Below are 25,307 nucleotides of genomic sequence, written 5' to 3' on the forward strand. Positions count from 1 at the left end.
GTAATCAGCACGGAAGAGATCTTCAAATACTGATCATTTTTCAGTGTTTGGGTTAATACCAACTGATTTTTAATGTTTCAGTCGTAGATTTCGGTCCGGCATGTCAAAACTAGGAGTTGGGTGACTTTATAATTAAAGTGAAAGGCAAGGGCTTTTTCGTAAAATCTAACTCAAAATCTAACTCAAAATAAAGGTTATCTTTTGAGAAGTGTTAGCACGAGTTCGGTCTCGAGAAGAGCAATTTTTGTTTTTTTTTTTTTTTTAAATTTCTTTTATTAATTTTTTATATTCTTAAATAATTCATAATATTATTAAAAAATGCTTCTTTAATCTCTAAGAGAAAAAAAAAATAATAATGAAATACACGATCGAGACCTTGCTAGCCTTAGTGTTTCTCTTTTCTTTTTCCATTATTTATTTATTTATTTATTTATTTTTTGTGATAGTCAGTCAATCGGTATACCCTTTCTATTTGAATTGTGTACGCTGGAGAGAAAGTGAGGATCAGTCCAGGAGGGGTGGGGCCTGCGCACACGTAGCATGACATTAGTGATTAGACACCAGCCCACCACCTTGACTCTTTACACCCTTATTATTTTAAAGTTAATGTATCGATTTCCCCATATTTATTTAATATTTACTATTTTCTTGAAGATTTATATTAACAATAATAAATGTTATATATATATATATATAAACATATAATCTAATTTATATATATATGTCTCTCATTTTAAATAGTAAAATTTCAATAAAATTCTTAAAAAAATTCAGTACATATGAACCATAAGACCCTTAATATTAAAACTTAGCATTTGAATTCAAGTTTACAATAATTCTTTAGGAAAGGAGATGGCTTATATTGAAACTATTTTAAATAAGGTTTGAACCTAAAAACTCTTAATATTGAAAAGTGGCACATGAATTTTTTTTATTAGTATCATATATTGTTGTTATTTTGTAATATAATTTATATATATATATAATTTATTCATATATAAACTATCCTAATATGATACTGATATCACCATCCCAAAACGATGCTGATATCAAAACATTCATTTCTTTCAATTACCTTGATCAAAACGGTATTCCAAACTTTGCCACCAACCCCTTTTCCCGCTGGGGAGTCATAATAAGGGATTTCTCTCTCTCTCTCTCTCTAAACCGAATAAGGAGATATATAAGAATAATAAACGGTAATTTCTAAAGAATACATTATTAACTTGGAAGAAATTGAAGACTTTTAGGTTTTACAAAATTACCCTACACACAATGAAGTAAAAAACATGCAAACAAGTTTATCATATTACAACACTAAAATAAAACTGTTTTTTTTTTTTTTTTTTTTTTTGGGTATAATATTTACTGACAGGTAATGCGTTTTCCTTAAAGATTTTTTTATTTTTATTTTTCCCCCTTTCCAAGCATTCGTAAATTTCAATTGCGGTTTGTTCAGTAACATTATTGGAAAGCCTTACATCTCACCTTGAGAAACAAAAAACTTCTAAATGAAGCTTTACAAGCAGTGCAAGATAATAAAGCATTCTTTCCAAGTGAGCTATTAGGCTGCCTCCTCCTCCCATGCCCATTATCCAAAGCTTGAAACAAAATGACTTCCGAGTGCAAGGAAACAGAACCTTGATGCTCTCAATCCCTCTTTTTGCGTCTCTCTCTCTTGGCTTCTCCATGCTCTCTTCTGCTTTCATGTCGAGATCTGGATGGAGAATCCCTGCTTCTCCGCTTATGATGTTTTGAGTGTCTTCTGCTGCTGCTGCTTTTCTCTCGAGACGATTCCTTCTTTCTCCCTTTTGACCTAGAATGATGTCGATCTCGATGATCAATTGATGAATCACTATCTGAACCACTGCTTCTATGCCGATATTTTCCAGACAACTTTGATCTACTCCTTTCATCTTCTGATGATGAACTGTCATTCCAATTTTGGTGACGGCCTGAGGGTGTTCTAGCTTTCTTATGTTCTTGAGCAAGCTTTTCTGGATTGACTTTGTCAAATTTCTTCCCAGATGAACTGGTCTCCATATATATACTACCAGTTCTGTCTGAATTACCATGAATGAACTCAGTTTTCCCAGACCTGCCATCTTGAGCAATCTCCTGATCATGAGGTTGCTCATGATCTACACGAGTCCTGCTTATAGGAGTGGAAGAAGGCTTATTTTGGACCGGAAGGATATTGGCATCTCCTGCATCTGTATCAACGCCTTCTTTTTGTGAAGCGGGGATCTGAGCCTTGTTTGTTGGGTAGGGCATTTCAGGGGGAACTTCTAGGCCTAGTTCTTTACCCAAGGATTCCAGAAAGTCACCAGCAATTAAACGGTTTAATGTTGTAGTAGCCGCTTCAATCTTCTTTCCTGGATCCTCAACTTTATTTAGACTGATGCTTTCCCCTTCATCATCTGAATCATCAGAGAAAATAGCCTGCACAACTGAAGATGGTTAGTCTTGCAACAAATTAACATCATACTGATGGAATATGCGCAGGTGCAATTAAAATACTGAAGGTGGTTAATTGCAAGAACCAAAGAGATGCACTGTCAAATTCAAGAGATGGACAACTGCAGAAGTATCAGGAACATATGTTGACTCTCCTGTAAGCTAAATACCAGTAGCCAAAATACTAGAGAAAAAATTTGTTCATATAAAAGCTTTAGCATCAAACTAATTAAAGTGAGCAGTACTAGAATTATGAACTGAAACTTCAGTAAACCCTCAGCATAGAAGTGAAACTAGTCTGAACCCCTAGGGGTTGGCTCAAGTGGTAAATGATGCTCCCCCCAGGTGTAAGGTTCAAATCCCCTTGGGTACAAACAATCTCTAGGGGTCATCAAAGTGGGAGATTTTTCCCTTGAATTTTCCGATGTGCACTTGCGGAAAACTCCTTGCCGAGGGCCTGTGCACCTCCAAGATTAGTCGGGACGCTGTTCCCGGACACTCAATGCCAATCAATCATAAAAAAAAAAAAAAAAAAAGAAGTGAAACTAGTCTGGGTTGAAAATAAGATCAACTTGAGAGACAATATTTTCACTATCTTGGGTTAGTCATTCCTAAGGGAAAAGATCAAAGATGGGCTTTCCTGCTATAGTGGGACAAATAATATGATGTGAACTCGTGCCTTTAGCATTCTTTGATCAACATATAAATAACCAAACTGGAAGAAGCACCAATACATTACGAGCAGGATTCAGCTTTAGGGTATAGAGAGAGAGAGAGAGAGAGAGAGAGAGAGAGAGAGAGAGAGAGAGAGAGAGAGAGAGAGAGAGAGAGCAATTATTTGTTTTGCATATAAAAGCCAATGTATGTATTTTTTTTATTGGTAAGTCCTTGTATATATGAAGAAATCATAATGAATATCATTAACCAAATTCATTACAAAAATATATCTCAATATTATCAGATGCATACCAAAAGTACATCAATATCCTAAAAGCCAAGCCAACTATATCCTATACCCCATATACATGAACCCATCCACCAGAATCGTGAATTAGTTATGGTGTATCAAGTAATTCGAGGAAGTTCATAGTGCAAAAACAAACCCAAAATGTTCAAGTCCACAGTTGTAGTTACTAAAGGCCATGAACTTTTGGAAATTCAGGGGAGAGACAAGCGAGAAGATAGGCTTTGATATAGAGAATCAAGAGAAAGGAATAGGTGCTTAAGCTCCAGATATAACCCTCGCATATAAGAAAAGGCTCCAGAGATCCAGATCTTTTTGACTTTTAAATCAGAAACTACAATGCTGGAGAGATAAGTATTAAATATCAGGTGGTAAAGAGGCCAAATACCGTCTTGCCTAAAATATCTAGAAATTAAATAACAAATATGATACTACAGAACGGAAAGTACCTTGTACAGGTCAACTGGCCTCTCAACATTTTCAACTTCCACCTCAACTTCAATTTCCTTGCTAGACACGTCTTGCCTTATTCCTTGAACGTCAAACTGGGGTGTAGGGTGCGAGTCTCTATTTGCAGTTGGGGTCTCTTCCACTTTTGTTGATTTAACAGAATCTGATGTAAAAATAAGAGTATCGATCTTGCTCCTCATCCGTGGAGCGGGAGGTGGCTGCAAATAGTAAAAATAAATCGATTTGATATAAATCTAGAGAAAAAAAAAATTATATAGCAGCTCTAATAGTGCATCTATTGACTGATGAGGAAACTTAGTACCTACTCATTTATTGCACTTGCATTTCAAATGTGAAACAAGGATTAAAATATAAAGGAGATTTGAATAACCACCCCTCTCTCTTATCCTCAGGGAGAAGAGAGAGAGAGAGAGAGAGGATTACCAATGCAGGAAAATCTAGAATACAGGAGAAACAGAGAGGCAAAAAGTAGGTGTGGAAAAAGGAAACTCAAATTACATAGTAGACTAATCGATATTCCAGTCCTTATCACTGTACAGATTCAATATGCCTAGAAAGATAAATAATATCCCACTGCATCTGCACAAGAGACCTAAATAAACCGAAACGAAGTAGCTGCTATGCAATTCTAAAAGAACATTGCACCACAAATCATTCCAGTCAACAGAAAGAAAGGGAAAGAATTGGATAAACAAGGAAAAGAAAAAATGGTAAATCCTTCCCAAAAGGAATCAAAGAAAAAGGGGGAAAAGGAAAATAAAACAAAACCAAAAAAGCAAATAGAGTCCTTGGGTAATGCAGATCAAGAAAGAAAAAAATAAAAAAGAAGACTAAGGGGAAAACACATGATACTACCTTCCCCATATATGGATCAATGAGATCGAAGCGCTTGCATAGGACAGGTGAAGGACGCCACTGGCATTCTTCACGTTTCGGGAACATTTTCTTCATTACCAGATCATCAGCTTCAGAATCCTTGACTTGCTGCTTCCAAATCAGTAAATTGAATTAGAAACTAGAAACTAAAAATTTAAAATTTAAAATTTCACCAACTCAAAAATACCTCTAGTCCACCAGAAGTGAACTGCATCCCTCCATTTGCTGAGAAATCCACAAACTGCTGTGGAGAGAACTTGCTTTCTTTACCCCATTGTCCTTTCTGTATTGCTTCAGCTGCAGCCTCAAAGTCTAATCTTTCATGAGCACGTGCTGCTTCTGACATATTACTAGCTCCACTTGAATCAGTAGAGCGAAGCCCTCCTTGATACTTTGCCTTGAGGAACTGCTCAAATCTTTCTTGTTTTACAGGGTCATCTTCGAAAGGCTTCATAACTTCAGGCAACCCACTCTAAAGTCCAGAATTAAGAAATGAAAAAAATAATACATTCTATAAGCAAATCAAACCAAGTATTAGAAAGCGGTGAAATAAGGAAATGGAATTAAAGAGAAAGGTCCATTACAAATGGGTCGAGAATGGATGAGGGAGGGCGGGGGGTAGATCATTCGGGTTTGAAGGTCACAAGTGTGTCGGCAACGCCGTCACAGTCAGGGACTTTGGACGCTGGCATTTTTGTCCACGCTAGTGTCACTCATGACATTGGTAGCTTGTCATCTATGCCTCCTGAGAGAGCAGTAGGGCCTCAGGCACCAATTGCAAATGCGGTTGGTACTTCTGTCTAGGGTCCACTTTTAGTTGAAGATGAGGGTCCCTTCAGGGTCTTGAGTACTTGGAAGAAACTGTCGAGCCTCTTCTAGAAGATGCAAACGGGGTAACAAAAGGTAGTGCTTCCCCTACCTGTTCTATGTCTAAGGGAGTAGTAGGGTCGACAAAGTGGCATTGCAAGGATCGTTGGGGGGTAGAGCACATACAAGCAATGTAGATGGAGGGGAGGAACCTGTAATGGTGACAAAAACAATGGACAGCAACGATATAGTTGTTGAGCAACCATATGGCGGGAAGGAAAGTTTGTCGTTGGTGCCTCGTGTGGAGGAAGGTTTAGATTCAGGAGTGCAGTTGGGTACTGTGTTTGGGGATAATGTCGTTTCCCTGGTTTCTCTTCCTCCATTAAACGATATAGATCGGTTGCCATTGGATTGGGTTCTAAATAAAGTTAACAGGTTTCAACAAATCCTGGGGCTTATAGGTATGAAGACGAAATTAAAGCACTCCTCACTACGATTGAGGTGAGCCACGCGCGTGAAACCAAATCAAATTTTAAGAAAAGCATGGAGATAAAGCATCTTTCATGGCAATCAACTACGATGCTAAGGGAGGTAGCTCAAGTCAAGGGAAGACCAAAGGGAGGGCATTGTGAAGACATTCTCATGGTGGGTTTTTTGGGTATAGGATTAGTTTTATGGGGAACAAGGGGCTGGGGTTGGGGAGGTGTGTTCCATTCTAATTCAAGCTTGAAGTATTTTGGGTAGTGTTTCATGGGCTTTCTAGTATGGGCTAGGTGTTTTCTTGTATACATCCAGTGTACTTGGTTACTCCTATTGATATATATATATATATAATATTTTTACTTATTAAGAAAAAAGGAAGATTAAAAAGATGCATGGCACTCACGAATGATGCAGGCTTTGTAAATGTATCTGAAAGATTGAATTGAAGTTGAATGACTTCTGCAGATGCAACAGATGAACCCAAATCTTTAGTGCTTCTATCCAAAGGCCTTTCCCCTAAAATTTTACCACGGCTCTCTGCTGTCATCCTCTGTGTACTCAAAGACAACTTTCCATCCAGTTGCTGCTTGCTTTGACTGTTACGTTTCTGCCGCTCCTCCCAAAGCTTCCGTGTATAGTAATCATGGCCATTTCCTCCAGTAAGAAAATTAAATAACGGATTTGACTGATTCTTCTCTCTGGAGAGATCCTCAAATAATTTACCACATCGAGCTACTAAAGTTGCAACCCCTTCAATTAAGAGTTTCAGATTATTATCCTCTGGAGGAAGGACCTCTTGTGGAGGAGAATCAGCAAGCTTGTAGTTTGTCTCAAGAGGACCAGGAAACTTGTGGTGGGGTACAAAATCTTTTGGAATTACAGGAGCATCAAACCTGAAGAACAATTCAAAGATAATAATACTCCAGTTATAAACAAGGCAGAAGGGGTGAAGAGAGAAGCAAGTGGAAATGACAATATATGCATATTTGTTTTTTTTTTTTTTTGGGGTGGGGGGGGGGGGGGGGGGGTTGGGTGGGGAGGGAGGAAAATATGCCATAACCAAAATCCACAGGAGTGCTAGATGTATCCACAAGTATAAATACTTGACTGAAATGATTAACGGAGAAAAAATAGTATCAGCTAGCATGTGTTTTACAAATAAAAGACATCTACCAAGTTGTATACATTATATAACTAATACTTATAATTAATACAAAGTATCCTCATGGAGGTCTGGGATTTGACCTGTTATTATTGGAAATTTGTGGAGCCTAACTAATACTAATGGTGGTAGTATATGTTGGAAAGTTTCCAAATTTATCCAGTCAACTCTCCTTGATTATAGGAGAAATTTCTGTAATTATGTAAATATTCTTAGGAGATATTCTAGGAGATTTGTTAGCAATTGTCATTCTTTCCTTTTGTTATTCTTTCCTTTATTATTCTTTCCTTTTAGCCTATCATTGTAGTCTATAAGACATGCAGATTGTACCTTATTTTAAAAACAATAAGAAATACTATTCCAATTCTTCTCCACTTCTAGATGTTATCAGAACCAGGTTTTCTTTTCCTTTCGGCAGTCATAGCCTCTAAACCTAGGCCTTATTGCCTTAACCCTGTTCAGCCTCCATTATGTCTGAAATTTCCAAAACTTTCCAACAGTATATTATCTATCTTATTGGAAAAATCTAGTAGTAGTAGGAACAACAACAACAATGAGAAGTACCGTTCCAACTGTTGCTCAGAATTTGATGCAACTCTAAAGCCAGGAAGAACACCATGCTCCTTTGCAACCAACTTTTGTTTACTGTCTGTGATCAATCTAGATGGCTCTTCAACTTCTTGAACATAAGTATCCACGAGGTCCAAACCTGAAAGGCTAGTTTACTTTAATTAGATAAACTTAGATCATGAGCATCAAGGTAACTATGTTTTTTTATCAATAATAAAATATCATTACAAAATGAAAAGATGCATCCAGGTACACAGGGTGTATACAACCGAGTATCAGTGTAACTAAAAGTGAAATTAACAAAGCAGGACTACATATAGTTAACAAAATTATTCCACCATCAAAGATAAGATCAACTTACAGAAGCAGACTCAATTCAAGGGGACCAAATTCCTATTGAATGATGGTAACATCAGAAGCAACAAAGGCAATAATAAGCTATATATTTCATGTTAGGTTTAAATTAAGAAAAACTAAAACACTTGTCAACTCTTATTTTTTTGCAAGATTATATATTAAATTTTTACTTGGGAATATAGCTGTTAAATAACCAACTGCCCCAAAGGCATGTTTTGATGAGAAGTGCTGAATTTAATCATTTAATCTATATTCTTGCATTCACCATTACGTGTGGCAGGTTTCCCCCTATCAATTGGCCAGAGAAACTTCTATTAGAATGGAGGATAAGGTGTGGTCAAGGTTCAAACTCAAAACCATTACTATGATACCATGTGAAATGGCCAATTGACCCAAAACGTAAGTTGATGGGAAGACTCGAATTTAATTATTCGATAACATTGTAACAATATCACTTACTGAGAACTTCAGAGCACTTTCACCCTCAGCATCCAACATTACAGGAAAAGAAGCACATGTGAAAAGCCATTGCTCTTGAAAAAAATGAAAACCCAATGTTTAAAAACAAACTTTCATCAATCCATATAACCGATCAGGTCGGTAGACACATCATTCTTTTTAAACAAGAATTTTATTGATGATAATAGGCATAGCCCAAGTACACTGGACACATGCAAGAGAAACACCTAGGCATGATTGTCAAGAGATAAAAGGAATTCATGATTTGTCGCTTATGATCTTCGAAGCTTCTATCACTCCTTTCCCTCCAAAGACACCACCAAAGAAAAATGGGGACCATCCTCCATATTGATCTGATTTGTAGATTGCCACATGAGCCTCTCCAATTTTCTAGGAAATCAACTACCCTCGGCATCATCCAAGCTAATCCCACTCTAGCAAAGAAGTCATTCCATAAAGTTGTGGCAACATCACAATCTCTCCCTACAACTCATGAATTAAGAATTCTTGCAAAGACATGTAGATTAAAGAAGTAAATGATCAACCATCTCCCTGCTCGTATTGCACATGCAACATCAATCCATTATGATAAAATGTCGTTTCCTTACTTTTTTTTTGATAAATTAAAATGTCGTTTCCTTACTATGATGAGGATCTTCCCCAAGGAGGCCATGCATATGTATAAAGCTGCATTTGGAGGTGCCTTAGTCTTCCATGGGAAAGGATTTGGATTGTTTATAATGAGAGATTTATTTATTTTATATAAGTAAATAATGGGATATTTATAGAATGAATGGACCATGAACTTCCCTTTCTTTGAAGGACAGACAATCTTTTCTGCCTCTCCCACCCTCACTCTAGTAGAGTGGACAAGATTTTTAAACTTGGTGAATACTTCAACTTCCCAATTTAGTAACTCTAAAGAAAGTGACTTCCATTGAGGAAAGCCATTGGATAGGTCTAAAAGATTTGCAATCGAGGCACCTTAGTGGGAAGTAGAAACAAAGGCAAGAGATATTAGGCAAGTTGGATAGATTGCTCTTAATCCAAGTAATCCTACCACCTTTAGACAAATACTTCCCCTTACAACTAGCTAACCTTCGCTCTGTTTTTTCTAATTACCTTAACCCAAATAGCCCTTGACTTGAAGGAGGCACCCAATGGGAGGTAAAGATCTTTCAAAGCCAAGGAGGATACTTTGCACTATTGAATGATAGCCAAGTTTCCCCACATTAGGAACATTTCCCACCAGAACCATTTCAAACATTGCTAAATTTACTTGCAATCCAAAACCCGTTCAATGCATGAGAGAAGAGCCCTCAAAACTCTAATGTGCTCTTGATTAGCTCCACAAAAAAAAAAAAAAAAAAAAAAAAAAAAGAAAAAAAAAAAAAAGAAAAAGAAAAAGAAAGAAAGATGATTGTGTCATCTGCAAACATGAGATAGGATATATCGAGTGTGCAGGTACTTGTCTCCCCCGCTGAGAAAGGAATCCACCCTCCAAGATACTTGTATCATTTTGCCAAAAGCTTCCATTACCAAAAAAAAAAGAGTAATGGAGATAGTGGGTCACTTTGCCTCAACCCCAAGAGTTGTTAAAGAATCTCATTGGTGCCCCATTCACCAAAATAGAGAATCGAATAGAATAGATACAATGCTTGATCCAAGAACACCATTTCTGCCCAAGGCCATGTCTCTAGAGCATGTAAAGCAAGAAGTTACAACTAACTCGATCATATGCCCTTGCCATGTCCAGCTTGCATGGTAAAAAGGCATTCTAGGGGCTACGGTATAATCTTCTCCATCAACACACTCAATGTACATCCCACTCACAAGGCTAGTGGGGTGATAGTCTTTTACCCTACTACACCTAGTCTTTTGGAATGATAGCAATACGAGTTGTGTTGAGACTTACTTTTTTGAAAACGCCATTTCTCCCCAAGGACCTATCTCTAGAGCATGTAAAGCAAGCTTGCACAGTAATCCTGGCATTCTCATTTTAAGCCTACTCTCCTAGCATCCACTAGCAAAGTACTGAGTCAAGAGTCTATCTACCTTTTTAGTATAATCTTGTCCATCAATGCGCTCAATCTATTTGCCAAGACTTCTGGAAGAATTATGTACATCCTACTCACAAGGCTAATGAGGTGATAGTCTTTTACCCTACTACACCTGGTCTTTTTGGAATGATACGAATAAGAGTTGTGTTGAGACTTACTTTTCCAAAAAGAGTTGTGATGAGACTCTTTTCGAATCTTCCAATTTCATGGAACTCATGAGAGACCCCCATGTCATCATCTTCGATCACCTCCTAGCAAATTCAAAAAAAGGCCATAGTGAACACATCCAAACCTGGAGCTTTGTCACCAGACATGCTCTTTACCAGATATGCACTTTACTTTTGCTTCTTGTTGATCTAAGGATTTGAATGCTTCGTTTTTTCTTTTTTAAGTAAGGATTTGAATGCTTCTATCAAATCTTCGGTCTCCAAGTGAATTGTATTGATAATCTATACAATTAAGTGCTCATAATAACTGACCATATGCATCATGATCATTGGAAGATTCGAAGTTGCCACTTCATCCACATCGTCTCAATGACATTGTTCCTACCATGCAAGCTTGCCACAATGGAAAAACTTGGTACACTTATCCCCCTCCCTCAACCATAAAGCCCTCGATTTTTGTCTTCAAGAAATCCCTTCCATTAAGGAAACACTTTCCAGGTCCATATTCCTATGGGCTTTACGTCCTCTCTCTATTTGAAAGAGATCCCTCATCTCCTGCAGACCCTCCAAACCCTGAAATTCCTCCAAAAGAGTTCTCCTAGTACTCCACATTGCCAAACACATGCTCATTCCAAGCCTTCAAATCTTTCGTCAGCATCTTGGGTTTGCATGCCATGATGTAGCTTGGAGCCCCATAGTATTGATGGGAAGACCACCATTGTCTAACTCTGTGATGAAGCCTTCAGATTTCAGTCACATTTTTAAACTTTAAGTATCTTCAGCCTCCAATAATGCGGCCACAATCAAAGATTGAGCACAACCTGGAAAGTTGTTTTAAGATTAGATCTAGATAGTGTGCTTCCCAATTTGGGGATACAAGGAATCTATCTATACTCGACAAAGAGTGGTGCTCTCCATTCCTAGTCCAAGTGAAAGTGCCACCAACGAGGAATATCCAATCAGTTTTCCTCAAAATTAAAATCAGAAAACCCCACCATGGTTGGGTTGAGATGGGAAACTCTTGATCTTTCCCAGAAGCCCCATTAGATGGTAAATAAGACCAACCCACTTGTTGACAGCCCCACAAACCACTTAATGTACTTAAGAAGTTTCAGATTTGTCTCTTGCAAACATATGATGTTAGCTTTACATTTGCAAAGCTGGTTTCTACTTTTGCGAGACTTTTCAATGTCATTCAACCACCTTAAAAATCCACGAGACAATTTTCAGGCTAGTTTGGTTGTTGGATTGCACTAAGATCAACTCAGTTCAGTCTAATTTTAAGCTGAGTCTAACATCCAAACACAACTCTTAAATTACTAAACTCATCTCAATTCAAAATCTCTTTACACGTGGAATCCACAACCTTTTTCAACTTCCCATAAATAGTACTATACTCATCTTAATATCTAAATACATATAAACTCATCTTATGTGGACCCCACAGAACTCACTACACTATCTCAACTCACTACTATTCATAAAAAACTAAACTCAGCTCAACATCCAAACCAGCCTTAGGCTTTATAAAACTACTGTCTTTGCCCTTCCTTTGACTTCCCACTACTAGAACTCCTCCTCTTGCCTCATAGTTGGCCGACCAAGCAATTGTTTTTAGCTGTCTCTTTTCTTAGCTGAATTGTACTCGCCTCATAATTTGGATTGGTCTATCCAGTCCTCAATGGCAATGAGTAAGGCCAAAAATTGGTCCTCAAAACCATCACGTGAGAGCCTTGCACAATGTTGGATCTCCTTTACTTTGTGAATAACCCAATCCAACACCATCATTTTACTAATCAATTTGGATTTAAGGAATTCAAGGGATGGGCTCCTCCCAGACATCATCAAATGGCCCATCTACTACGTCCAAGCCAAGACCTGAAACTTGCCGAGGCACCCCCTCACTCTCATCGTTCAGTCCCATCAAAATCAAATACTACATATCCTCTTTTGCAAATTTGGCCGATCCTAATGCTGTCTCAAGTGAGTTACCATTCTTGTCCTCCTCATCGTCAACTATCTAACCGTCAATTTCTGCTGCCGAGCTTTGTATTTTTCCTTTCTTGTCACTAACGCCACGACTAGAAAATTGTTGGTCAAAGACCAACCACCCAGTTGCAATCTTTTGGCCATGATTTATGTACAACCATCGACAAGCAAATCAAAGTTGTCGGCTGTTTCATTGCTCCAAAGGTAGAACCCGTTTCAAAAGAGAGCGACCTGGCAATTCCTTGACAAGCCATCTCTAGGCCAAATACCTTAATTTGGGTTGGGCTCTCATCTTCCCTTTCTTGGCCCGAGAATGTTGTGGCCCAATCATCCAATTTTTCTTCTTCCTCCTCGCCCATGCTTACACGATCCCATGACTATCTCTTGTACCGGCCAGTGCTTCTCCATGCTCACAACCAAGCCCAAGCCCAAGCCCAAACCCACGTCAATCTTCTATATTAAACCATCAAACACTTTCCTCAAATTCAACAGATCAGTTTTGACACTTTCTAAAGTCAGCTTCACTGTACCTACTCCCTTGAACAACAAGCCACCCTCCCTTCTTACATAACTTCTAGACAGGTGGCGTATCAAACTTTGTTTGGCACATCTCCACAATGGTCACTACCTTCTCACAAATACTGATATTGTCCCTCTCATTCTGTATCAATTCCCCTGTAAGTCCCAAACAGTCTTCATCTGCACTTACGTCTGCTTTGGTCTCCTGCAATGGCAGAAACAAGGCACTAAGACATGACCACCTCTTAGCAGTATCCTTCCCAGGAGCAACCACCATCAGCATTTGCTGTTTAAGAGAGCTGGCCACTTTTTTAAACATTTACACCAATGGTCTCTAGTCTACACTACTACAAGCCTCACCATGCCCAACCTTTTCTAGCCCCTTCCCTCTACTTCTCTGGGGATGATAATGAATCCTCTTCTCCCATCGTCCACATATTCTACCATGGCCAAATATCTCTCATAACCATTCGAGCATCTTTGGGCGATATACATGCTTCTACTAACAAGGAAGTCTAACATAATCCTTCTTTCCTTTGACCGAGAACACTCCTTGGAGGAGATGGTGAGCACCAGCGATAATCATCGGAGGAGATGGAACAGAGAACAGTAGAGGTACTCATACAAAGAGGAAAAAAGGGTGGCTACCAACAAAAAAAATTATGGGCATGAGCATTATAGAAACTCAAAATGGAAAGCAAGGTGAACTACAAGTTGAATCAGCAGAAAAATCTCACTGCAATCAGATCATGTAGTCATTACTCCTCATGACATCATAAATATCCTTATTGTTGATTGTATGAAAAAATAAAACAGCTTCTAGTAGACCAGCAGAAATGACGTATGGGTAAACCTTTAAACTTTTTCCCAGTCTTGAGATAATTTATGAAAAGTTTTACAAAAATACCAGAAACAAATCCCACAGTATTCATATTGTTTCACATGTGCACGCCATTTTCTTGGTTCATATGTGAATTACTTATTAAAGGAAATATAAAAGTCTTAACAACAAATGTAGCCTGGTGTGGCTGGGACCTTATACCATGACTTAACTTAGGATTCAATCTCCATGGGACTCATTGTGAGGTTTTGAGAGTTTAATGTCTAAATTGCCCAGGTCAAGTGAAACTTCATATGTACAGCAGTTTCCTTTTCTAAGCCTTGGTTCCTTAAGATAACAATATTGAACCCTATGGTTGTGGAGTTAACTTGTTACTTGACCAAAACTAGGAGTGATGGATAGCCAAACATGTTGGACCAGCAAGTCAAGCCTGGTCTCCTAAACATTGCATAAAACTCTGTCAAACAGACTCGATCCTAGCAAGACAAATCACTTAATTCTGATTTGAAATACTGACCAGAGGCATAGACATCCTCGTCTTCAGCATCAAGTTCTTCAAGTGCTCCAATGCCAAAACCAGGAGCAACATTTCCAGCTGTTGAATTCAAGCTAATCAGTCAAATTGAACTCAAGAAAAGAAATCCATACAATTGAAACAAAACAAGAATCAGATCAAGATCCAAATCTAAGTACTCTAGCCAATTATGGCATGTACACCAACAGATCAGATGATAGATCTTACACTTGAAACCAAAAAGATTATCTTTGGCCATGTATGCTTTTCGATTTCCAGGCTCCTTCCCACATATACGAGATCTTTTCTTTTCTGAACACATGTAAAAATTAAAACAAAAAGAGTATTTAAGATATGGTTGCATCGTAGCTATCATAGAGTAAGCAGCAACCTGATATATGTTTCTTCTTATTTTTATTTTTTTTAAAGCAACCAGATATACTTTCAGAGACATACCCCTAAACTCAGGAGCATGCTTATAAGGATCGAAACCTAGACCATGCAAGTCCTGCTTTGGATTGAGCACATAAACCTGAAGTAAGAAAAGATCAGATATTTTATTTAGCTGCAACAGGAACTTAAATGTAACCATTTGCAACAATATAAAAATCTTGCATTAAAAGATCCTTGGGCAAAAGCAACTGAGACCGTGGTCACATGATATTATGCCAAGGTAAAAAAGCATTTGATATTTTCAATATTTTGCATTGTTTCTCAAAACAATTACAAAATCATTAGTGAGGCCAGATAGTCATAATATTCCATTGACCACTAGTTTTGTTCTCAACTATAATGGCTTTTCTACAGTGACTTTGCAATTCATTTAAAAAAATCACTCACATCAGGCTAAAGGATGGCCATGGTCCAGGAGGAAGTTTTCTAGCACATTTTTTTTTTTTTTATAAGAAAATTTTCTAGCACATACAATGGAACCACTTTGGGGCTCCACAAACTTATTGGAGTTGGAAGATCAACCTGCTAAAAAAATTACTACGCTAAGACATATAGATAAATGGGCATAAGTTTGAGTGAATCCATAGAATAACTTGTTGAGAAAAAATTCCTAAAAGATCAGTTCTTCATGCATCAATTGATCTATATATGGAAAATTTCTCACAGGTGTGCTTTCGTATGAAAGAACATCATCATTAGCAGGCTGTTCCGTAGAATTTTCAATGTTGCACTTGACAGGCTCAGATTCAGCAAGCTGTAATTTTGCATCATCAGAAGAAAAGGCCAAGAAAGCTTTACGAGCTTCTCTCCGAGCATCTGTGAGTAAATAATGAAGACATGGAGTTAGATATGTTTGTGCTGAAATCTAACTAAACTAGGAAATTTTGCACTGAACCATAATATAATCAGATGAAACCATAAAATTGATGTGATTTCAACTCCAGCTTAACCAAAAAACTAGGTTTTTTTCTGTTGAGGTGCTGAAGATAGAATGGCAAACTTGAAGAATATTCTAGAGAAGAATGTCTTTTTTTTGAGAAAAAAATATTCTAGAGAAGAATGTAGCATCGAATTCAATGTGTATCAACACTATGGTGTTTGAACAGACTTCACAGAGAATCATTGTCTGATAGTTCCAAACCCCACAATCTAAGATTTGCGAGGGGAACTGTTACACGTGAAAAACCCATTATGCATAAATGTCCAGCCAATTATAGCAAAATAAATGAAACAAGGTAGCATACTTATTTCATCCAGTAACACAAACTACTAACAAGCTGCAGGCATTCTGTGCATATGCTTATACAGACCCCTGTACTAATTTCTAGAACTCTAAGCCCCAGGCTGTCTCAGACTGAAACAGGAAACTCTTCAGATAAGAACATCAACATGAAAACCAAAAACCTATAACCAGATTAAATAAAATATATATATTTGAGTAACGCTTTTCAACTTCCTATTAACCATCGTCCTTGGATGTGGCATCAAATTTTTGGAAAATTAATTTTTTTTATTTTTCACCTACTTTGGAAAAAAAAAATCATTTATTTGCCAATCATTTGATGCCACATTAGGGATGATGAATAGCATTTTCCAAAAAATTACAAGGAAGAATTCAGTTAGCACCTTCAAACTAACACCGCCATTTTCCAAATTGCACCCCAAACTATCAAAACCAAAAACTTAGTAACCTACAGTGCCCATCTCTTTCAATTTGCACCTACATTCCAACTGATCCGTTAAATATGACTAAACCTTAAATCTATGAGTGAACCCTCTAAAATACCCTCCCTATAAAGTAGAATAGTCTAACTACCTTTTATTTTCAATAAAATGACACTAAAATATAATGAAAGTAAAAATAAAATAAAATAAAAAAAGATCCAGGCACCCACAAGAGATGGCCTGCTAGGGCCTATAAGGGTTGCCCAAGGGGAGGCTCAAGGTGGCCAAACACAGGCTGCCCTCCTCTTTTTTTGCTCTTTATTATGTTTTTTTATTTTTGTTTTGTTTCTTCTTCTTTTTTTTTGATTGGCACCAAGTGTCCAAGAACAATGTTCCGACTAATCCCAGGGGTGCACAGGCCCTCTGCAAGGAGTTTCCCGCAAGTGCACCTCGGGTAATTCAACGAGAAAATCTGTAGTTCGATGGCCCCTAGAGATTGTTGGCACCCAAGGGGATTTGAACCTTAGACTTGAGGGGAGCATACCCCCAAGCCCAAGGTCTTTACCACTTGAGCCAACCCCTAGGGGTTTTTGTTTCTTTTATTCAATTTTAGTGAAGGTATTTAAGACGATTCATTTAAAAATTTTAAGGTTCTGTGATGTTTCAAGGATGAATTGGATGGAGGTGCAAATTAAAGAAATTGATAGTTTAGGGTACCCAATTGTTGGTTTTGGTGGTTTAGAATACAGTTTGAAAACTTGGCGTGAAAAATGGAAATCATTATTGTGAAAACAAAACATATTCTTATAAAAATAATAAAACATAACTCAAATTGGGATAAAGAAATACCATATTGTGAGTTTGCATTGGAATCCTTAATCGAGTGACCATGTCGCCATCCCATCTTCAGCAACAATTTTACACCTATTCAAAAGCAGCAAACAGGGGCGTATCTTAGAATTTGTATCAAAGTTACCATTATCACAGGCATCAATCTATATTAACTGAAACAAACCAATAGACTCTGTGACTGGAAGAATTATTTCATCAGGAACAGGCCCAGGAATAGCTGATGGCCTGCAATACACAACAAATATATCATAAACAGACCAGCAAGACATTTCATGCTGATGTATTTAGGAAGTAGAACTGTGTGTGCGTGCCCAACAGTGACTTAGAACTCTCAAAAGAGAAGGCATTACATAAGAGACTCATATGGTGAGTGCATGCTGGTTAGTGCAATTGAAAGATAAATTAATACTTAATTTTAATTAAGTATTGAAAGAAACAAAGGTTAATTTTTGTGCATATGTTGATCCATACTTATTTTTCTTTTGTTTTGCTTGTAGTCTAGTTTTTTTTTTTTTTTTTTTTTTTTTTAATTGGCACCGGGTGTCCATGAACAAAGTCCCAACTAATCCCCGGGGTGATTGTAGTCTAGCTAACGTTCTTTTTAGTTTCTCAGTTGAAGCTTTAATTGATATACATTTTTATGGTGTAAAATGCTGAATAATCCATCTTGTTTGGCTTTTGGAAGGATTGATCCCTATACTTTAATATCAATATTTTTAAATTTTTTATTAGTTTTTATTTCAATTTTAATTTTTTCTTCTACTTTTAGATATTTTTTTTTTTTTTTATTTTCACGACACATGGCATGCCAAGTCAGCATTTTTAACAATTAATTAATAGAATGTTAATGAATGGGTTGATTCGATCAAAATTGAAACCACACGGATTACTTATTCTCTAATCCTTTTTATAAGTCTTTGACAAAAATAATCAAAAGATTGTGAATTATGAGGTGGTAAATAAAAAGTAGATCAAGAAAATATAAGCCCATACATTGCGAGTTCTAGGCTAACTCGGTTTAAGAGGAAGACCGAATCAACTCTCTATATCCTCTCTGTCATTTAGAACACCAAGCATAAGAACATTTTCTAGGGTGTCCCTGTATTAGGGTATCTTGGCACCCATCTACAAGTACACTCTAGCATCAATAGTTTCCAAATCTTAATTGTTGGAGAAAGGATCAAACACATCCAATATTCAGTCTCAGTCCTATGTCCAAATAAATCAGACTCTTGACTTCCTTCATTGTATAGCTAAAATTATGTTCACACCATATGGTTGGGTTGGCCAAGGATGATGTAATACATGCTACTACTTAGCTTAGTCCACGGAATCCCAAGTTCCAACACTTGCAAGTCAACTTGCTTAACCAAAAGATAGGCATCAAATAAAATACTGATATAAATTATCACAGTTAAAGAAACTTAACCTCTGTTGTTGTTCCTTTTCAGCTTGTTTACGAGCAAGTTCTGCAGCTGTAAATCCAAATGTATCGAACTGCATAGATGTCCCAAGTGATTGACCGTCCAATTCCTAAATGTGAAAACAAAGAAATAAAAAAAAGTTGATTAAGAATCTTGTAATTTTTTTTATAACATGTAGAATAATATATTTAAAACTATAATCTCAACAAAATAGCTTCCTCAATCTCTGTATACCATGCCTGTTGTTAGACTTCTTAAATAGATGTGTTCAGCACAAGGCTTACAATATTACCAATTATAACTTGAGCTCTTCTATGCATCAATGAAAATACTCTTTCCATGAGACACAATGCCATCATAATTAATAAATAAATAAGTTTCAATTGTGTGATGCTATTTCTTTATTTATCTTTTTGCTAACTAATTTTTAAATAGTAATTCTTAAACGCAGACCCCCTCCATCCCTCTAACACCCCTATTAAAGCAAAATGTTACATGTTCATATTAAAGTAAACCCCAGGGCAAGGTTTGCCCCTTTCCCGCACCCCTTCCCGCATTTGGGTTGCCCCCCAGAATCCACCACCACATTCCAAGGGCGGGGGCCCCCTGTCCGTGTGCCGGGGTGCAGGGGCAGACCCCTAGTCCATCCACCCCCCCTCCACTGACCACCCACGTTGTCACAACTGGGAAAAATAAAATAAAATTCAAAGAAAAGAGAAAATTCACAAAAAAATCCACAACACAATACACAACAAATCAGAAACAACAAAAAATAAAAACTTAAATGAGAAAAAGCAATTTCTCAAACCCACGGCCATGTGAGAGGGAGAGAGGGTTTGAGAAGAAGAGGAGGGAGAAGTCGAGGAGGAGAAGAGGACGCGGGCCGTGTAGCCGCTACAACTACGAGAGAGAGAGAGAGAGTCTGAGAGGCAGTGCTGCAGAGAGGAAAGAGAGAGAGAGAGAGACTGCAGCGGCAAGCATAACCCCCACCCCCAAAAAAAAAAAAAAAAAAAAAGTGGTTTCATGTTTTCCCTTATAAAAATTCTTTATCAAAACAACATCATTTTGGTAACGAATTTATTTATATATGTATATATATATACAGAGTGGTGTTGCATGTGCAGAAGAGGGGGAGAGTCGGTAGACCACATCCTCTTGCATTGTGATACAACAAGGTTTCTCTAGAATGAGGTATTCGTTCGAGTGGATTTGGCCTGGGTTATGCCGAAGACCGTGGAGGTAGCTTTGGCTAGCTGGACAAACATAAAGGCAGGCAACCGATCAAAGCAATTTGGAAGATGATCCCTCTATGCATTATGTGGTGCTTGTGGCAGAAGCGCAATAAGTGGACATTCAAAGACCTAGAAAGATCGTTGGAGGAGCTTAAAGTTTTATTTTTTAGAACTCTTCGTAATTGGGTCATTGCTATGGATTTTAATGGCATGGTCTTTCATGATTTTCTTGCCTCTAATGTGCCTACCTACTTAGGGCATTAGAGTTTGTTATTGGCCTTGCCATTCTTTTATCAATAAAACTTGTTTATTTATATATAAAAAAAAATTATATATTTTTGGGCTGGGCTTAAGCCTAGGCCTGGGGTGGGTTCCCCCGGGGGGGGAGGGGGGTGGGCCGCACCTCGAGCCTAAACCAACGCCCCTCCGAGGCATCGCTAGGTGTTTTCCCTTTTGGGGTTTTTTTTTTTCCTTTTGGGGGTTTTTTTTTTTTGGGGGGGGGGGGGGGGGGGGGGGGGAACCCATGCGGGATTGCCCATGCCACCCAAGTAGGGCCAGGACGGTGGACGGATGGTGGTGGGGGGCAGTGCCCCGCCACCCACCCCTAATGTTTAGCTAGCATAATCCCTTACCCTTGTTTTTAGTACTACAGAATAATCCTTCAAACTACAAATAGAATGCTTTCACTAGCACTTTATAATTTTTTTGTGAAGAAATACATGTAGTCTCTTTACATTTCCTAAGCTATGTCATCTGTATCTATGGCATTCATAATACTAAAAAGTCACTAAAAGTCATATACTTCCATGGAAGTGCAGCTTCCTTGTCACAAAAGAAATTGGCTGGAAAAAATGAAACAGAAGTGACTCACAGGTAAATGGCAAATCTTCTTCAGATAATTTTCCTATTGAAACATATTGCTGACACCTAAAAGAACCCAAAGTATAGGAGTGCTTATATCCATTTAGTTACTCAATTTACACTCAGCATCTATTATGCTTTTTTTTTTTTTTAGAATCTGCATCACTAGGAAGCTCTCTCTGCCATACTCTGTATCAGATACATGTCCATTCCCTCCCTCCATTCGACATATCATCATATTTGTATCATGTCTATATGTACCCTATATGTACTGATGCTTCCGAGACAAAACCCATAAAGCCCCTTAAAAATTTATCAAACTTCAACAATTACAAACATTGATCACAAATTTCTCCCCATTCTCAATTTACATCGTACTCGTCCTTTGCCCTCCTGTCTACTCTATAAACAAGCAAGATGAGAGAGATTCCCACTGAACAGTCCACTTGCCCCTCCCATTATTATTAAAACATTCGAACAAAGGAATCAAAATTCTCTCTTTTCTCCTCTCTATCCCACTTTGTCCTCTCCCCTCCAAACTCCCAAAAAAAGTGCAACCTCTAAACTCCCAACAAAGTGCACGGTAGACAATCTTCAAAACCCCCACAGAATTAAGAATTTTTCATAACCTTGGGTCATGAATAACACAATGAACAATTGCAATACAAAATATAAAAAATTTCACAAAGTCTATTAATTTCCATGCCATTTTTAGCCTACTTCCCTCATCGATATTCATACCAGAGTTGTAAAATAGAACATGTATCAACCATGTCCAAACATGCACCACATTTCCAACAGCTAGAACCTCCAACAACAATCCATGAAGTTGACAGTTGCTAAGTGAAAAAACAAACTTTTAGCAAACCAGCATCTCGGCTAAGATAAGATAAAAACATACAGCTTTTTCGTCTTCATCTAAAAAGTTCAAAATGCTCTGCTGCTTGACTTCAGCTCTATTTTTTCGGGATGATACAAATGACTGTGGAGCCCACCCTGCACATTTGTTTTGCAGTGTTTAACATTATTCTACACTCGAGTCTTAATTTAGAAATTTTACTTCTTCTAAATATAAACTAAAATTATACCCTTTTCGGACCCCACGGTATTGTAATAACCAGCAGAAAACCCTCCTGTAAATGCTCCATGAAATCTTCGTCGCCCTTCTTCATCTGTAACCTGGAGGAAAAGTAAGAGTACAAGGAATCAGGATCAGTTTGAAAAGAGCATTATCAAAGACGTCATCTCTTTTTTCTTATGAAATCCTAAGCAAAACACTTGAGAAATCTTTTATTAGCTTTTACTCAAAGCAATACAATGATCTGCAAACCAGGTACATATAGTTATAAATCCAACTATCAGCCAGTTCACATGCAATTCAAAATCTATAGGCTTGCTATAACACATGCTACATGAATATGATCTTTCACCAGTGTTTTAGATAAAACTAGCTAGAAAAATGGTCACTGTAGATTGGCAGTCATCTAAAACATTATTATAAACATGCATATGTGTAAAAGGCCATTAAAATCTGTTGTTTTCTCCTAAAGGACTCCCATTTCCAAAGTCCTTCTGGAGAGGATGACATTTTAACTATAATGCCATTTTAGATTTCCAAGGCAAATACTTTCACGCTCTCCAGGTCCAGACAAACAAAAGCCAAAACTCATCCTAACGCAATTACATAGACTCAATGTGTATGTACTTCGGATCTTATATCGCAACCCAAAAAAAAAACATAGAAGGCATTCAAATCTTCTTCCAATTTTACTTTCCTGAGCTTCCCAGGAACCAAACAAGAGGAAGAAAATTTGAACGAGGGGTTAGGAAAATGTGACCGTACCTCTTGCTTCCAAACAGGGAGGCTTCGGAGGTGACCAGAGGACTTGGCCACAGCTTTCTTCTTACGGCTGCTGATTTCTTCCTCCCGCTCTATCGGTGTCCCATAGAACACGTAATCGTCTCCATCAGAGTCCATTTTTCGTGAAATTATCAGTAACCAAATTAAAGCTCTGATTGTCGAAACCAGAGTAGAGAAGACGAGAATTTAGGAGATGGATTAAATCCTAACGAACTACAACATAGTAGATATGGTTGCAGAGCAAAGAGAGCCCTCGCAGTGGGAGAGTGTAGACAGAGAGCCCTAGCTAGGATTCAGGGCCGGCTCTTCCATCGGACAGGTTAGGCAATTGTGCGCCTGGTGGAAGAATGCCCAAAAACAAATAATTTAAATATAATTATTTAATAAGAAAAAAATACTTAATTAAAAAAATTAATTAACTTAATGGAAAATATCAAAAATATTAAATAGATATTATATTATTATTAGTCTTAAAAGTATCCCACATAATAATTATTTCATATACTCTCATTTTAAGAATATACTTCTCTTTTTGTCATGAGTAATTTAATATGTAATGTAAAAATTATAAATAGTAAAATCTAATTTTTGAATTTTCTTAAAAGTTTTTGTAATCATTTGAAGAGGCAATGACTCACTTTTTCTCAAATGTATAGGTTGTTTATAGAATTTTATTGATAATAATGATTATAATTACTTTTAAAACTTGTTTAGATACTAAGAATATCTCAAAATATATGTGAATAGTAATGAAATAATTTGAGTTAAGATATTTTATTAGATTTTGTGAAATAAGAGAGAAAAAGTTGAATTTGAGAATATTTGAAAATATGTAAGAAGAGTTGTATTCCCTAACAGATCCTAAGAGTTTAAAGCATGTATTGTAAAATTAGATTTGATAAAATCCTCTCTAAATAAAAAATTTTCTAATAAAATTAGTTATCAGTTAAAAATATGATGTAAAATTTTAATCGATAATTTTACTTTGCAAAACTATATATAGATGTTATTTTAAATAAAATGTAATGTAAAAATAAAAATAAATTTATTTCATTTTTTTTTTAAAAAAAAGAAGAGTCCCATTCAAAATTTTAACCTTAGGCCCTAAAATGTATTGAGTCGTCCTACTAGGATTCTACCACATGTGATTGAAAGGATGAACGGGAACGATGAGTTGGATAGAACTTTTTTTTTCTGTTTTATTTCATAATGGTTTGAATATTATTAAAACATATTATAAATATTTTTAAAATATTAAAAGAATATTTTTTTAAAAAAAAATTACAATTGTAGTGATCGGTTGGACCATCAGTTGCATGATCCAAATAGAAAAAAGTCCGCATTTGTATCGGATATGGTGTATATTAGCAAGTCATCTCATAATGTAGTATTAAATAATTAAAAATTATTTATTATATTTTATTTATAAATTTATCATTTAATATTATAGTATGGAATGACGAGAAAAATAATAATGAATAGATTTTTTCTTTTAACAGATATGTAGTATAAGGATGATGTTTTACTTAAAAAATGAAAATGTAATTTTGGCCCTTTTATACTTTCCGTGATCCCGTTGTGAAGTTCCGCTTGATGTGGAGTTTCCATTTGGCTTTTTACTTTTCTTTTTTTCCCCCAACGCCTTTACTGGTCTTCCACCCCAGACAGAAACCATTTCATCCTCCCTCCAAAATCGAAACCCTCGACAAAGACCCCTCCATCATCCTCCAAACCCCTGACAGACCCCCCGAGTAGCAGTCGAGGCGCTCGTTTCTTAGCATCGTCTTCATCAAGGTTTCATTATTCTCATATGCATTATTTTGAAAGTATGTAGGTTTTCGAATTGAGGCCCTCTTTCGTCTGTGTCTATGTTTTGTTTAGTTGCTGAGAAAACTTTTCAAGTATACAAGACAAAAGAAAGGACAAGCTCGAAAATTATTTTAGCTTCAGTAGCATTTTGCGGTTTGTTTGAGTTGAACTTTTGCATTTGCTTCTCAGGAACGAAACAATGCGCAAGCTTTATCTCTGTTTGTGACCCATTTTCATTACATACTTCTTGTTGGAGGGATAAGAATTATGTTTAAAATAATTAAAGCATCATCGCAGCCTTTTTTCTCAACAGGTTCGCTTGCTTTTTCAAGGTCTGTATTTTTTGGTACGTATAATCATTTATTTTCCGGGTTCTTTTTTGATTTAGGCCATTGAGATTTTGAATTACAGGTACTCCCTGTAATTATTCAGTGGTCAAGAACTATAGTTCTCT

The 25,307-nt window shown here is 37.0% G+C and overlaps 1 protein-coding gene across 1 annotated transcript; it reads right to left on the reverse strand.

Moving 5' to 3' along the window:
• Window positions 1–1,383: 1,383 nt before the first annotated feature.
• Window positions 1,384–23,390, reverse strand: LOC122296206 (G patch domain-containing protein TGH). The gene is made up of 16 exons (XM_043105697.1): window positions 23,027–23,390; window positions 22,272–22,362; window positions 22,085–22,179; window positions 19,096–19,199; window positions 17,830–17,891; window positions 17,664–17,738; window positions 15,814–15,965; window positions 15,153–15,228; window positions 14,925–15,008; window positions 14,700–14,777; window positions 7,785–7,929; window positions 6,462–6,951; window positions 4,956–5,240; window positions 4,748–4,876; window positions 3,871–4,089; window positions 1,384–2,442 (listed from the first exon to the last, which is right to left on the reverse strand). Exons 1-16 carry the CDS (start codon window positions 23,159–23,161, stop codon window positions 1,651–1,653), a joined length of 3,012 nt encoding a protein of 1,003 aa, XP_042961631.1. The 5' UTR covers window positions 23,162–23,390; the 3' UTR covers window positions 1,384–1,650.
• Between the last annotated feature and the right edge of the window lie 1,917 nt (window positions 23,391–25,307).

This window comes from Carya illinoinensis, chromosome 15, assembly GCF_018687715.1.
Source record: "Carya illinoinensis cultivar Pawnee chromosome 15, C.illinoinensisPawnee_v1, whole genome shotgun sequence".
Classification (NCBI taxonomy): Eukaryota; Viridiplantae; Streptophyta; class Magnoliopsida; order Fagales; family Juglandaceae; genus Carya; species Carya illinoinensis.